The 14,651-nt window shown below is 35.0% G+C and overlaps 1 protein-coding gene across 1 annotated transcript; it reads right to left on the minus strand.

Annotated features, from left to right (window-relative positions):
• Positions 1 to 2,768: 2,768 nt before the first annotated feature.
• On the minus strand, positions 2,769 to 4,627 carry LOC131608457 (protein HYPER-SENSITIVITY-RELATED 4-like). Its single transcript, XM_058880188.1, has 2 exons — positions 3,439 to 4,627; positions 2,769 to 3,300 (listed from the first exon to the last, which is right to left on the minus strand). Exons 1-2 carry the CDS (start codon positions 4,465 to 4,467, stop codon positions 2,851 to 2,853), a joined length of 1,479 nt encoding a protein of 492 aa, XP_058736171.1. The 5' UTR covers positions 4,468 to 4,627; the 3' UTR covers positions 2,769 to 2,850.
• Positions 4,628 to 14,651: the final 10,024 nt, after the last annotated feature.

Here is a 14,651-nt window from a genome sequence, read left to right on the forward strand (position 1 = left end):
CGCACCGAATTATAATTCAACAATCACAAATATCAACAACAACATAACTATGTCAGAGTCACCATCATTTACCATGCTCCCACAACAACATATACTTATCACAACTTATAATCTCTCAACCCAAAATTACTTAGTGTAACTCAGGCATATGATAGTTCTCCTCAAAAAAGTTATCATCTCATACATACATCAACACAATAACAACAAACACGTATAACAATATCACTTCGAACAGTACAACTCCCACATAACAACATGGTAGTTTCCACGCTGAAACTACACACCTCAACTGAAACATGTTATCAACACACAAATACCACACAACCTGCAATCATGTTAGCTCATTATAACATCAATTCATCATTACTGAAAACACAATGATTCGCTAAATAATTCATATATGTCTTCAAAAAAATCCATACAGGGGTCAAATAACTATAACACAATTATCTCACCAAACACTATTGTGAGATAGTACTACTCATTGCTTTCCAATGCTTCTAATGACACTTTATTCGGACATACGGATTACAGGTTATGGCATTTTAAGTTTTACTTCAAAAAATGTGTTGTCAGCGTGCAGTAATAGATTACCAATACGTGGCAGTCGATTACCGACCCTAAAACTAAAAAAAAGAACTTAAATTTTAAGCTGGTAATCGGCTACCAATATGTGGTAATCAATTACCACATAATCCATGACGAAAAACTCAGTTTCTACAATCTATATCCCTTCCATACCCCATCCAAACACACCCGAGCATGCTATAACAACTTATTTCAAAAATCTTGCATCTTATATAAATTTTCCGCTGCTATTACATCTTAAACCTATCAATTATCATATAACTCATCAATTTCAACACGATTTTCATCAAATAATCATCGATACATGAGGGAACACAATCAACCATAACAACATAACAATTATTACATCAATTGATGGCAAAACACAACTATAATTACTCATTCATCATATTCATCATCAGGCAACAAAGAAAACGTAAACCCTATTGGAGGTTAAGAGAAACCTCCCTACTCTTGCATGATTTAGGCACCCTTAGATGAATAATCTCCCCCCTTAACTTGTAATTCCAGCAAAAGCAAGTAATCTCCATGGTCTCCTCTCCCAAAGCTCTAACTCTGCTCTTGTTCTTCTCTTTACCCTAATTCTTTCTCTCTTTTTTCCTCTTTTCACTTTTTCTACGTATCTGACAAAGTTAGTTAGGTTACTCTCTTCCCTTTTTGTTATCTCTAAAACCCTAATTGGTTATCTCCACTTTGTCATTACCTATTAACAAAATCACCATAATGCCCCTACTCCCTCATAATTCCATTTATTTTAATACTAGTGTCCAGACGGGCACTCACGTGCCTGTTTATCCGCTCATGCGCGTCCGAGAAAATATAAGTAATGATTTTTATTTAAATTTAATTTAAAAAAATACACCATGTGGAAGTTAATAGTAAGGAGTTATGAGGAAGTTAATAATAATAGTTTAAATGAAAGTTATTATGTAAATTACACAATAAAATAAGCGTAGAAATGATAGAAAAATAGGCTACACCAAAATAAAGTATTCTCTCTCTCTCTCTATATATATATATATATATGTTATAGATTAAATATAATAATTCAATATTCCACCAATATCATTATTTCCTCTTATTTGTATTAAATATTACAACTAAAATATTTATTTTGCTATTAAAAATAACTCTATATTATTCTATCCACATTTAACTATCTCTCCATGGCTCTAACAGAATGACACATTACCCACAACATCACAACAATTAATAAATCCTATAAATTTATAATAATTCAATTAAAAATCATATATAAATTGATTAAAATAGATTAGTCGAAAACGGGGTGTTACAATACGCGCAAGGATTATGATTTTATATGTAAGTTAGAATATGTCCTCTTTTTTTCTCGTTAGGGGATAAAATATATATAAGGGCCTTTTGGATCAAGGGTTTTAAGAAATTCCTAAAGATAGTAACTGCTCCCCCGTGACTAGGGAGACTATTGACCACATATTTTTCAGGGAGTCGTGGCACGACTCCTTCGTGTATGATTAATGGAAGATAATGGAAGATACAGATCATCTGCCCCGAGGACGAGCCCCACATCCTATGAGAATGTTGCCTTGACGATACCATGTTGGGCGGGAAATCCTAAAACCGTCCCTATTTAGAACACTACACCGTCCCTCAAATACGAAAATTTGTAAAGGACGAAGTGTTTTTAAGACTTCTTTTATTTGTGAGGTTCGTTCTTCAACTTGGAGTGAGTCACTCAACTAAAAGCGAAGCAAGTCCGTATGCTTGGGAGAAGCTCTAATTTTTTATACAAGTTTTTCTTAAATTACAAAAGTTTACATATAACAGGTTGATTCACAAAAATAATTCCATCAAACATATTTTCTTATTTTTAATTATCAAAATAGTTTTAAAAAATTAAATTACTAAACACATTTTTTATTTTAAGAATTTTTTGAAACTGATTTGTAAAATAGACTTTTAAAACAAACAATCAAAAGTATATTTCAAAGAGCTCTATATGCTTAGGTTTCTGTTCTAGGCTTTTGAGAAATTGCTTCCAAATAGCATAACATTTTAGCTAGAACTAATTACAACTGATTAGAGTTCTACTTGAAAATCAATATGTAGTAGATAGTAGCTACTCTCGATCAACAATCTTTTTGATATCCATTGCCTTAAGCTTTCTCTTCAACTTGACAAGTGATAAAACAGAAAAGTGAATCAAAATTCTAAAAAAAGTCAAAGTAGAACAACTAAGTTGCTAATTTTGTAAACTTGAATGACTAAATTGCTCCACATTTACAATTTCAATGCGGTACCAATGACACCATTTCCTTTACTACCATCACTGTCATCTTTCAGCTCCTCTTGTTCTCTCTTTTTAGCCTCAACTTCCTGACTTTCTTTCTTCTTTGTAAGAAAACCCAACAGATCTTCAAGAACAGTTCCAACTTCAGCGCCCTTAAGAAGCTGCTCTGCTATTTCAGCTGGAGTCACAAGCGTTTTCTCAATTTTCGCTTCAATCTCACGGAACCGAGGATTTTCTTTAATACCAAGGTAATTGAAAGCCAACTGTCTAAAACCATAAGGAGTACAATAGGACATGTGTATATGAACATCCATTCGACCCGGCCGCAACAATGCCGAATCAAGCTTTTCCTTATGGTTTGTTGTGAACACTATAATCCTCTCATCTCCACAGCTTGACCATAACCCATCAATAAAATTCAGCAGCCCTGATAGTGTAACCTGTTCATTAAGTTATTGAAACTTTTTAAAACACTCTCAACATCAACATTGACACCAGAAATTATAAAGCACATACACCCCAAACACAACACAATATTTAAATAAAATGAATAAACTAAACGTAATCTCACAACTAACCTGTCGATCCCTACTTCTTCCAGAGCCAGTTAAAGATTGCGAATTACGCTCCTGAAACTCGACTGTACAATCAATATCTTCGATAACAAGGATAGACCTATTCGGCATGGCGATCAACAACCTCCTAAGCTCATCATTACTATTCAATTCAGCAAGTTCCAAATCGTAAATATCGAAATGCAAGTAATTCGCCATAGCAGCAATCAAACTACTCTTCCCAGTTCCAGGGGGACCGTACAACAAATAGCCTCTCTTCCAAGCTTTTCCAACTTTCTTATAGTATTCCTTTCTCCTAACAAACTTTTCCAAATCCCCCGTAACAAACTCCCGCAAATCACGGTCAAGTGCCAGCGTGTCAAAAGTCGACGGATGATCTAACGTGGTCCCCACCCAAGCGTCGTTCAAATTCCCGTACAGATTCTGGTGATCAACGGTGAAGATTCTCAGCGCTTTCAGTTCTTGTTTCTTTGATCTTGCTTCTTCAAGAATGAACGGAATGTATTGATCAAGAACCAGGTTTTGGTGCTTTCTGTGGAATGTTAATTCCAGCGAACGGATTTCCGATTTCGAAGCGGCGGATATATCGCGGTTGCGGTGAAGATTCTCGACGTGGCGGAAGAAAAGAGTCCAGTTAAGTTTAACGCCTTTGAAGTAATCGGTTACCGATTGATCGCGTTCCATTGTGAGACTGTAGGTTTGTTGGTGATCGAATTTGCTTACGCGGAGCTTTCTTGTTGACGGTGAAGCGATGGTGCCGAGATAGATTTCGGCGGCGGAGTAGATTTGGTTGTTGTCGAGGCCTTCGAATTCTTCGATTACCATTGTGAGATCGGGGGAGAGACGATAGTAAGCGTTTTTAATCTTTGTGTATAAGTAGTGACGGAGGTCCATTGGTAAAAACTCGTCGGTGACTGAACGGAGTATCATTGCGGAGGCGGCTGCGGCGGCCGCAAAGGTGGCGGCAGTTGAGATGATGGTTCTTGCGGTTGAGAGGTTGTTCTCCGATGAGGAAGAAAAAAATGACGTCATGATTTGCGGTGATTGATTTGAGATTTGGGTTTAGTCGGGGTTTTAGGGTAATGTGAAAATTTATAGTCGGTGTTGATTTTGAACTAATTTTTTTTGGTTAATGGATTTTTATACGGAAAGAATTCGAGAAAGATCTTGATGACTAAAAATCAAATAGACGAGTAGTACTAATTAACTTGTTCAGCAAGTCAATACTCGCGCATTCGTCGATTAGAAAAGGAAAAAATCAAATAGACTGTAGTAGTAATTAACTTGTTGAACAAGTCAATACTCACACATTCTTCAATTGGAAAAAATCAAATAGACTAGTACTAATTAACTTGTCCAACAAGTTAATACTCGCATATTCTTTGATTGGAAAAGAAAAATTACTGCAATTCAAAACAACAATTAAAATACAAATATGTAAGTCGTGACGAATGACGAAGATCGAGATGCATATGATTAAAAAAATTATTAAATATATATATTATTGAAATAAAATTAAAATACAATTTTTGCGACAACATACTGATGATAGACAATTCAGTTAGTTATAGATTATTGGCATTCATGTTCAAAATATACAAGAATATATACGAATAAAATAACCTTCATGATCGAACGAGTTAACTATTACTACGATGTCAATGTATGAACAACATACAAAAGAATGGTGAATAAAATATTTAAAGAAGAGATATATTAAAGGATGATGAATAAAGTATTCAAAGAAGAGATATATTAAAGGATGATGAATAAAATATTCAAAGAAGAGATAAGTGAAAAAATAGAAATTTAGATAGATGATATGATTGTCAAGTCCATCAAAGAAGGATTATACGATGAACACCTAGCTGGCATGTTTCAATATGTTGGACAGTTTAATATGAGACTCCGCCTAGAGAAATGGACCTTGTGAGTAAGAGCTAAAAACTCCCGGGCTTCTATTTAACAGAGATAGATATATAAGCGGATATGGATAAATGTGAATATGTCATCAAGATGGGAATGCCAACGACAAAGAAAGAGGTAATGTAATTAAACGAGTTGCTCATATCCCTAAACAAATTAATCTCGAGGTCGAACGAGCACGCGTTACCGTTTTAAAAGTTACTAAAGACAGAAGCACATTAGAGTGGACTTTATAGTGCGAGCATGTGGAGGTATCTCTCAAGAAAAACTTATCAACCCCACTGGTGTTATCAAGACCCTTGGCCAGCAAATTTTTGTTCCTTTATCTAGTCAGCTCTACTAAAGTAATCAGTGTTGTCCTCGTCTGGAAAGTGGATTCTTGTCAGAGCTCGATGTACTTTATATCTAAGGTGCTGACTGGACCTGAAACATATCAAAACATAAATAAAGCTGCAATAGTGCTAGTGACTACATCCAGGAAAACTACAATTTTATTTCAAGGCCCATGTTGTCAGTGTTCATATTGATTTACCAAAATAAATCCTCCACATGCTTGATTTGGCAAGGCGATTTTGGCGTCTCCTTTGAGCCAATGAAAGCAAATAAGGCCCACTTGTTTATGAATCTCATTGCATAAATGACTATGAGCATGCCCAAACCAGCCCATACTTGAATCGTATTCACAAACGGGTCTCCAATCACAGAGGAAGTGGGGTCAATCTCATTTAAGAAAATGAAGACGATTTGGATTATTGAAGTGTCCATACATTTTTAGTTCATTGTTACTAAGAACCATGTTGAATATGAAGCTTTTATTACAGGTCTCACGTTAGCAGTTTAAATGGGGGCGAAAAACATCAAGCTACCGACGGAGTCACAACTGGTAATATCACAAGTAAAAAGAGAATCTTAGACTAAAGACCCATTATTATAATGATATGTCTACATGACTAGGTAAAAGTTGATGAAGTTAAAATCCTAAAAAACTTACACGTCCCTAGAGAGTAGAATACTTGGGCAGACTTCTTATCTTAGCCCGTTAGCACCAGAGCCTTTGGCATCAGCCATTCCTTCATCTACGAGACCGTCAGGAGTACCATCATTGAAACTCCCTAAGTCGTGATGGAAATTTCAAAAGACTCCTTGCACTCCTCCTGGGTCTCATATATCATAACATATATTGAGCACAATATATTTTCTATCGACCCAATTGAAGTCGCCCTTATCAAAAGAAGGGAAAATTTATACTCAATTGTTAGTTTCATGGTTTTTGGGTTGACAACAATTTTGCTAAAATATGGTTCTTGACATATGTTGAGCAAGATGTTGTAACATTTCGATTATAGTAAAACAACAAAATTTATGCTTACATTAAAGACAGGTGTTCAAATAGATGTCATGACATTCTGAACCTGAACATCAGTACAGGCTGTTTTAAATCTTGATAGATTTGATTTGATTTTGTGATATTTCTTTCAAATATATCTAAATAATATTTGCACGTCAATAAGATTAGAGAATCAAATCAAGTTAGCATTAAAGTTTTTAAAATTGGTTGATTGGACAATTTGGGAAACTTGAAGATTTGTTCCAAGATTAGAAGAAATTTCTCTACAGACTTGTTGCAATTCTTAGCGTGTGCATCAAGTAATATTTAGGCATAAGTTTCAAAGCCCATGGACGGCTAGAGACTATTTAAAGAAAACCCTAACCTAATGAAAAACCAACTTACACAATTGTAAAATTATGGAAAGTGTTAGGTTTGCAGTTTTGAGAGTCTCTTGTATTTCAAGTCTCCCACGTATCTTTTGATATTGTGTGGTAGACTGTAAGTCACTTAACTATTTGTCAAGTTGTCTGTTCTCACTCACAAGCCTTTAGGTAATAGGTTGAGTGTTGTTCTTGATCAAAGCTTTTAAGCAAGATCAAGTTAAGTTCTTAGTTGAAGCTATGAAGCAAGACTAAGTATATTTGACTTGAAGTGTAGTATTCCCTTGTCACTAGTTTGTGACAGGTTTTGTCACTATGATTGTGACGTGTTTTGATTCTTGTTGTTATGAATGTAAAAAGTTGTTTATACAGTTGTTGGGTTGTAATTTTCTTTCATCACTGCGGTGGTTGGAAGTGAGATGTTAACTTCCTAGGTCTAGATGTTGACTTCTAGGCAGAGGTAGCACTGGGTAGTGATTAGGCAAAAAGTTGTAAACTGGGGCTGTTTAGCTTTGAACTAATACTGTTGATAGTGGACTTCCTTCCTAGCTTAGTAGCCCCCATAATAAGGTGTTGTTGCACTGAATTGGGTTAATAATTCTTGTGTTTTTTTATCATTTTACATTAGTGTTCTGCATACTGTTTAGTTTGGTAAATATGTTTTATGTTTACAGAAGATGTTAAGACATTTGTCCTAACATTGTTGTTTGAGTTGGAATATTATTCTCAACCCCATGGTTTGTGATGATTGTTATTATGTGATTTATCTGTGTGCAAAAGTATCAGGTGAATGCTATTGTTCTGTATCAGGATCAGATGTTATAACATCTGTCTTGATGTCATGTTCTGATGTTAGAACATCAATATCAACATGTATCTACCACTGTACCAGAGAAATTTCATCAATGATAGGAGAAATTTTATACATAAGAGGCATATCGACCCCCCTGCTGAAGTGTCTCGAAGGAGAAGTCACATACATCCTCAACAAGGTACATGAAAGGATTGTCGAACAGCTTCTCCACACCAGGTCTCTGGATAAGAAGGTTCTTAGGGTTATCATTAGAGGTTGTCCATGGCCCAATATGCCAAATATTATATGAAAAAGTGTGAACAATGTCAAAAAATCAAAACAAATGGTACTTATGGAAATTGTTAATAAATATAATCTCAAGTTAGAATAGATGGATTTCAAAACAAATTTCTTACATGAAGATCTTAAAGATACAAGTTACATGGAACAAATTGAAGGTTTTGTATAAGATGATTCTAAGGTATCGTTGTTAAAGAAATATTTGTATGGGTTGAAAGAATGCCCAAACAATGGTATCTTTAGTCTGATATATTTATTCTTAAACATGGTTTTGTAAGAAGTATTTATGAAAATTGTGTATACATATTGAAGAGGAATGGGAAAGTCATTATCTACCCCATTCTATATGGTGATGATATTTTGATGACAAGTTGATCAGTGGTTTTCACACATATATTTACCGTTGTTTTTAAGTATGTTTAAGTTATGTTATTGAGTGTTTTATTTCTTTATTCGTCATTTTATGTTTTGATTGTGTATTTTACTGTTTGCAGGCTTAAAGGAATAAATCGAGACAAATCAATGCCAAAAGTACAAAAAGGGGAGTTTCGAAGGAAGTGAAAAGTCAAGCTACATGAGGTCAGACACGACCACCTGTGTCACCTGAAACTGGCCATGTTAGGATGAAGCGTGGCAAAGAAAATGCAAAAGAGATGAAAGTCACGGGGCTGACACGGCTCGTGTTAGCAAGTGTGAGATATGGAAATTTTCAGCATGTTTATCATCGTGATATGCGTGTAGTATTTTGATCATAACTAGAGCTTCGTAACTCGGAATGACGCGGTTCCGGTGGCAAAATTTCGCTAACGAAAAGGGCTACAACTTTGATGAAGAATACAAAGCCAAATTCTGAAGTTAAGGGCTTACACGGACCGTGTTAATCAACACGGCCACCCGTGTTGAAATGTGGCTGGAAATACGAGTTTGAACCAAAGGCAGAGGATCAACACGGGCGCCCGTGTGCAGAAACACGGCCCGTGTTGATGAGCGCGGGCTGAATATGTGTTTATAAGCTTCCTCACTCAAATGGGATCATTAAGGGTATTCTTGGCATTTGGTTTCAACCGGAATGAAAGATTGATTATAAAAACAACTTTAGGGCAAGAGAGAGGGGACTTTTTGACAGATTACAATTGAAGATTGGAGAAAGCAAGGGTTTGGGAGAGAAGAAGATCTTCATGAACGGAAGCAATTGAAGATTCAATCTCCTCCAATTTATTGTAATGTCTTTATTCATTATTATGTTTTCTTTGAATACTATTAGTAGCTAAACCCCCCAATGCTAGGGGGGTGGCTCTGATTTAACGTTGTAATGACTCTGAATTTGCAATTGCAATAACAATCATGTTTTTAATTGTTGATTTATTCTCTTGATGTTTCTAATGCTTTTCCTTTCGGACAAATTGGAATTGATATATGATTATCATTTAGGCGGACCACCATTGATAATGCTTTCATGAGAATATGCTATAATAGATATTACCTAGGACTAGGAATACCTTATAGCAACCAGATATTCTTGATAACTAATTGCTTGATTTCATCGTAAATTTCTAAGGACTTAGGGTTTAGGATGAAGGATCAAAGGTTTTTTCACTAAGGACTTAGGATCAAACAACCTTAAGAACCGGTAATTGATTATTGAAAATAAGTTGCTGCAATAGAAATTTCAGAGTTGTTACATTGTCAATCATCCATTATCCCTAGCATGTTACTCACATTTGTTACAAAGTCAATTTCATTTACTGCTTATTCTATTTTTCGTTAAGTTATAATTACCAAACAAAACCTCATTGAAGTTTTTGTTTAATTGAACCTTGAATTGAACTCATTATTCCTGCGCAGTCCCTGAGATCGACATTCGGGGAATTTTCCCTATTATTACAAGAGGCAAAATAGTACACTTGCTATTTTTCCGATCAAGTTTTTGGCGCAGTTGCTGGGGACTGCCAAAATATAGAGTTTTAATTTTAGTTCAATTGAAATTTTGTTGCTCGTCAACTAAAGTTTTGTTTTTGTTTTTGTTTATTTGAATTTGTTTTTATCATAAAAAAATAAAAAAAATAAAGTTAGATTATTTTTGCTTCACAAGCTCAAGGAAAATAGATATCGGTAAGCTCATGGATATCTTGAATGGTGGATTTGAGATGAAAGATTTTGTTGAAGATAAAAGAATTGTGGTTATGATCCTGATCATCTGCAAGAAAAGAGTGAATAATTCTTATCTCAAACTATTTACTTGAAGAAAGGGGTAGAGCGGTTTAAAAAATAAGATTATAAAACTGCCAACACTCTTTTGGGTCATCACATGAATTTTGGTTAAGAAATGACTTGAAACCGAGGAAGGGAAGAAGATAATGGAAAGTACTCTTATGCAAGTGGAGTTGGAAGCAATATGCATGGTATGATTAGTAGTAGACTAGATTTAGCATATTTAGAAAGTATAGTAAGTCGGTTTATGATAAATCCTGGTCATGTTTATTTGGAAGCTTTAAAGTGGGTGTTGAGGTATTTGAATGGTTATCTATAGGGAGGTTTAAAGTACACATAGTCAATTCAAAAGGAAAACACTTTGGAGGGTTTCGTAGATCCATATTATACATGTAATGTGAACACTAAAAAACCTATTAGATTTTTTTATTATATTGTTTGGGACATATATAAGCTAGAAGGATCTCATCAATCAATGGTCACATTATCTACTTCTCAAGATGAATATATTTCCCCTGTTTAGCATGTCTGAAGGTTCACAGAAACATAAGAAAGGAGGGTGAATTTGGTTTTTAAGATTTAGCGTTTTTAAACTCCCAAGAGCAAAACTTCACAATAACAACAAAGATAAAGAACATAAGATTTTATCCTGGTTCATCGTTAACCAGGATACCTCTAGTCCACCCTACCTTAGTGATTTTGTCTTATCAACAAGGACTTAATCCACTAATAAAATAACTTTTGATTACAACCTCAATAACATATAAATCAAAAACTTTTGAAGGATCCTAACTAAACTTTAGTCCCTCAAGGAAATTTAACCAACCTGGTTAAGTTACAAAGTTTTGTGTTTACAAAGTGCTTCTTAAAAAGAAGATACACACTATTAGCTAGGATTTTTCGGCATCCTCAAATCTTAGCTTATTAGGAGAGAATGTGAAGAAAACTCTTAGTGAAGATTTGGTGATTATCATGAGCAGAGTGACATACATGTTGAGGAAAACTTTTCCATAATAATGTGGTTAGTTGAGATGTCGGAAAGTTACATGGAAAAAGAGGTATGAACTTCATCAGAGAATAGCCTACCTTTAGTAGTTATTTATATTTCAGTATAAATAATAGTTTTAGTGATAGAACTAAGGATGTCAAATTTACTACAAAAACTCAGAGTACTAAGCAAAGAGAAAAATGGGTTCCAAGAGTGAAATGTACGTTTGATCACTATTTTTAACATTAATGACAAATTTAATTTTGAATTTACATTCCGTATATAGTCATTTTCTGTAACACCCCAATTCTACCCGCAGAATTTAAATAAAATCAGAGTATAAAAATTCATAAACAAACAATTGAGGTATCACATAATCATCCTCAAAAACAATTCACCTCGTCGCATAAAGCGGATACATAGCATTCACAAATACAGAAGGACTGAAAACATCAAATAATAGTCTTTAACATGAATTAACTTCCATAGAAGTGCAACGGAAACTCAACAATTAGTTCAAGATTTCATAGCATCTTAATTCAACAATTAAAGCACTTTAAAGCGACAATCTCAAACAAATAACTCGAAGTGTATGCCAAAACATAAAAATCCAAAAGCAAGTAAATCAACTCGTTCGTCCCCCCCGAGTGCTACGTATCAGAGCGACAACGACTCAAAACCAACTCGGCTAACCTCCTCTCAATGCGAATCACCTGCACGTTACCAATATAAAGGCAACGGCGAAACAAAGAAAGGGTGAGATATCAATTCATATAATTGAGCGCATGATAAATTATATATTAGAAATTAGACATATTCGGTTAATCGCATTCACAAGTATTGATATTCTCATATTATTCACCAAGTCATTAATTCACAATTCAAATACTTCTGTCATATAACAAGTCACAAAATTACAATCACAATATAGTCACAAAACGTCACAATGTATAAATCACATAAGACACATGGGACACGACTCATGTATATGCATGTGGTACCAATCGGAGCTTCAGCCCCCGTCACCAATTGCCCAATTCAGAGGCACAAGGCATAAGCCTTCGTCACTAATTTGCCAATCCAGGCCGTCACAATAAATATGCATATGTATGAGACTCGATGAACCAAACATCACACAACATCATCATCATCATTTACTTCACAAAATATTCGTCACAAGGCACACGCCCATATCACAATTATCACCGATTATTAAAGGTAATACACTTCACACATAGTACAACAACTTCGTACAACAACGGAACAATTCCGACAACTCATCAAATCAACGGAAGATATCATTAGCAAAAGAATCACAAAGATATTCACAACAATCACATTCACGGTCAAATTCACAAGATACCGTAATTTACCGCTAAACCGAATAGTTAATCTAAGTTCAATTTATTCTAATTAGATAGGCTTAATAAAAATTTATTCAACTATTAATTTAATCGACTGATTACTATCACAATTTCGACAAAAGAACACCACCACGTTAATGTACGAATTAAATTTAACTACCACGTAAATTTTCATCAAATTCCGAGCAACTAATTATACCGCTTAATTCGACTATTTCGATCAAACGGGACTGTTTGGAATACATTGTTCTAAATTTCTAATGGTTCACCATTTTCAATTATATAATATCTTACTGATTTTCAATAATATCAATCCTATATGCTACTGTTCACAATCCATATCTCACTATTTTCTAATGTTTATCTCATTACAAAATCATGTATTATGTCACAGTAGCTATCATGGTAAACAAGGCATGTGAGATAACATGAAACAAAACAAGGTGGAAACGAAACGTGTGATATGCCGTCATCCATTTCATAGTGACGTTTGTCACTTGTTACAAGGAAGGCAAGGTAATTCAGTTCAGCAACATAAACAGCAACGGCAGCAACACACGGTAACAATCAACAACGAAATGCAACAACCAGAATTTAAGTTTTGGTACAAATCAACATAGCAAAACACTAACCTAAATCCCTAATCCCAACATACAATATTTCATAAGCCTTATTATAGGAGAAGAACCCCACCCTTACCTCTTGTTTGGATTGAAGAAAACTCTACAATCTTGGCACTTGAATTGGGGCCTCTCTAAGTTTGCTTCTCCTCTTTAAGACCTAGCCCCCTTTCCTCCAAATGATTCTATTTTTTTTTCTGGTTTTCTCTACTCTTTCTTAAACCCTTACTAACACAAAAATCTATTCTTTCTACAATATTGGGCCTAGAAGTTAACACCCCTTTCTCCAATCTTTACTAAATCAAAAATAGGCCCAAAAAAAACTCATTAATTCAAAATAAATTAAAATACTATTTTTAATAATATTCCACTATCATTCCATAAAAAAATAATATCTGATTATTTAATATATCAGTTTAATACTCAATAACTCATATTTACGGTTTAATCTCAATTACTCAGAAAATTCCCAAAACGCTACATATTAGCTTATTAATATTTCTAATACTAAAAATATTAAAATTTTAGATTAAATGTCGATCCGCTATCCCGAACTAATACCGACTAAATCGCTTCAAAACGCAAAAATTCAATAAACATCACAAACGTCTAAATTAAGCGAATAAATAAATTTCCGGGCGTTACAATTCTCCCCCACTAGAATATTTTCGTCCTCGAAAATAGAAATTTACCTGATTCAAATAACTCGGGATAGGAGTCTCGCATCTTGCTCTCCAGCTCCCAGGTTAGGCTCTCACCAGCAGCTCCCAACCAGACAACTTTCACCAATGGAATCTCTTTGCCTCTTAGAACCTTCACTTCGCGATCCATAATTCGCACAGGCATCGTCTCTACTGTGAGATTGTCGCGCACTTGCACATCGTCCATCCGAATCACATGAGACGGATCTGAAACATACTTCCGGAGTTGTGACACATGAAACACATCGTGCAAATTAGCAAGATTTGGCGGTAACGCCACACGATAAGCAACCTTCCCAACTCGATTTGATATCTGATACGGACCAATAAAGCGAGGAGTGAGCTTCTTAGACTTCAGAGCTCGCCCAACACCAGTCACAGGTGTGACCCTCAAAAACACATGATCACCAGCTTGGAACTCCAAATCTTTCCTTCTCTTGTCATGGTAACTTTTCTGCCTACTCTGAGAAGCTTTCATCTTATCTCGAATAAGTTTCACTTTCTCCGTAGTCTATCTAACCATCTCGGGTCCAAGTACCACACTCTCACCCGACTCGTGCCAACATAACGGAGTCCTACACCTCCGACCATACAACGCCTCAA

This window comes from Vicia villosa, linkage group LG1 (genome assembly GCF_029867415.1).
Source record: "Vicia villosa cultivar HV-30 ecotype Madison, WI linkage group LG1, Vvil1.0, whole genome shotgun sequence".
NCBI lineage: Eukaryota > Viridiplantae > Streptophyta > Magnoliopsida > Fabales > Fabaceae > Vicia > Vicia villosa.

Excerpts from the sequence above, each read along its gene's own strand:
- LOC131608457 (XM_058880188.1), bottom strand. The coding sequence starts at position 4,467 with ATGACGTCATTTTTTTCTTCCTCATCGGAGAACAACCTCTCAACCGCA. Across the intron at positions 3,301-3,438 it reads GAAGAAGTAGGGATCGACAG|GTTACACTATCAGGGCTGCT; the intron begins GTTAGTTGTGAG and ends CTTAATGAACAG.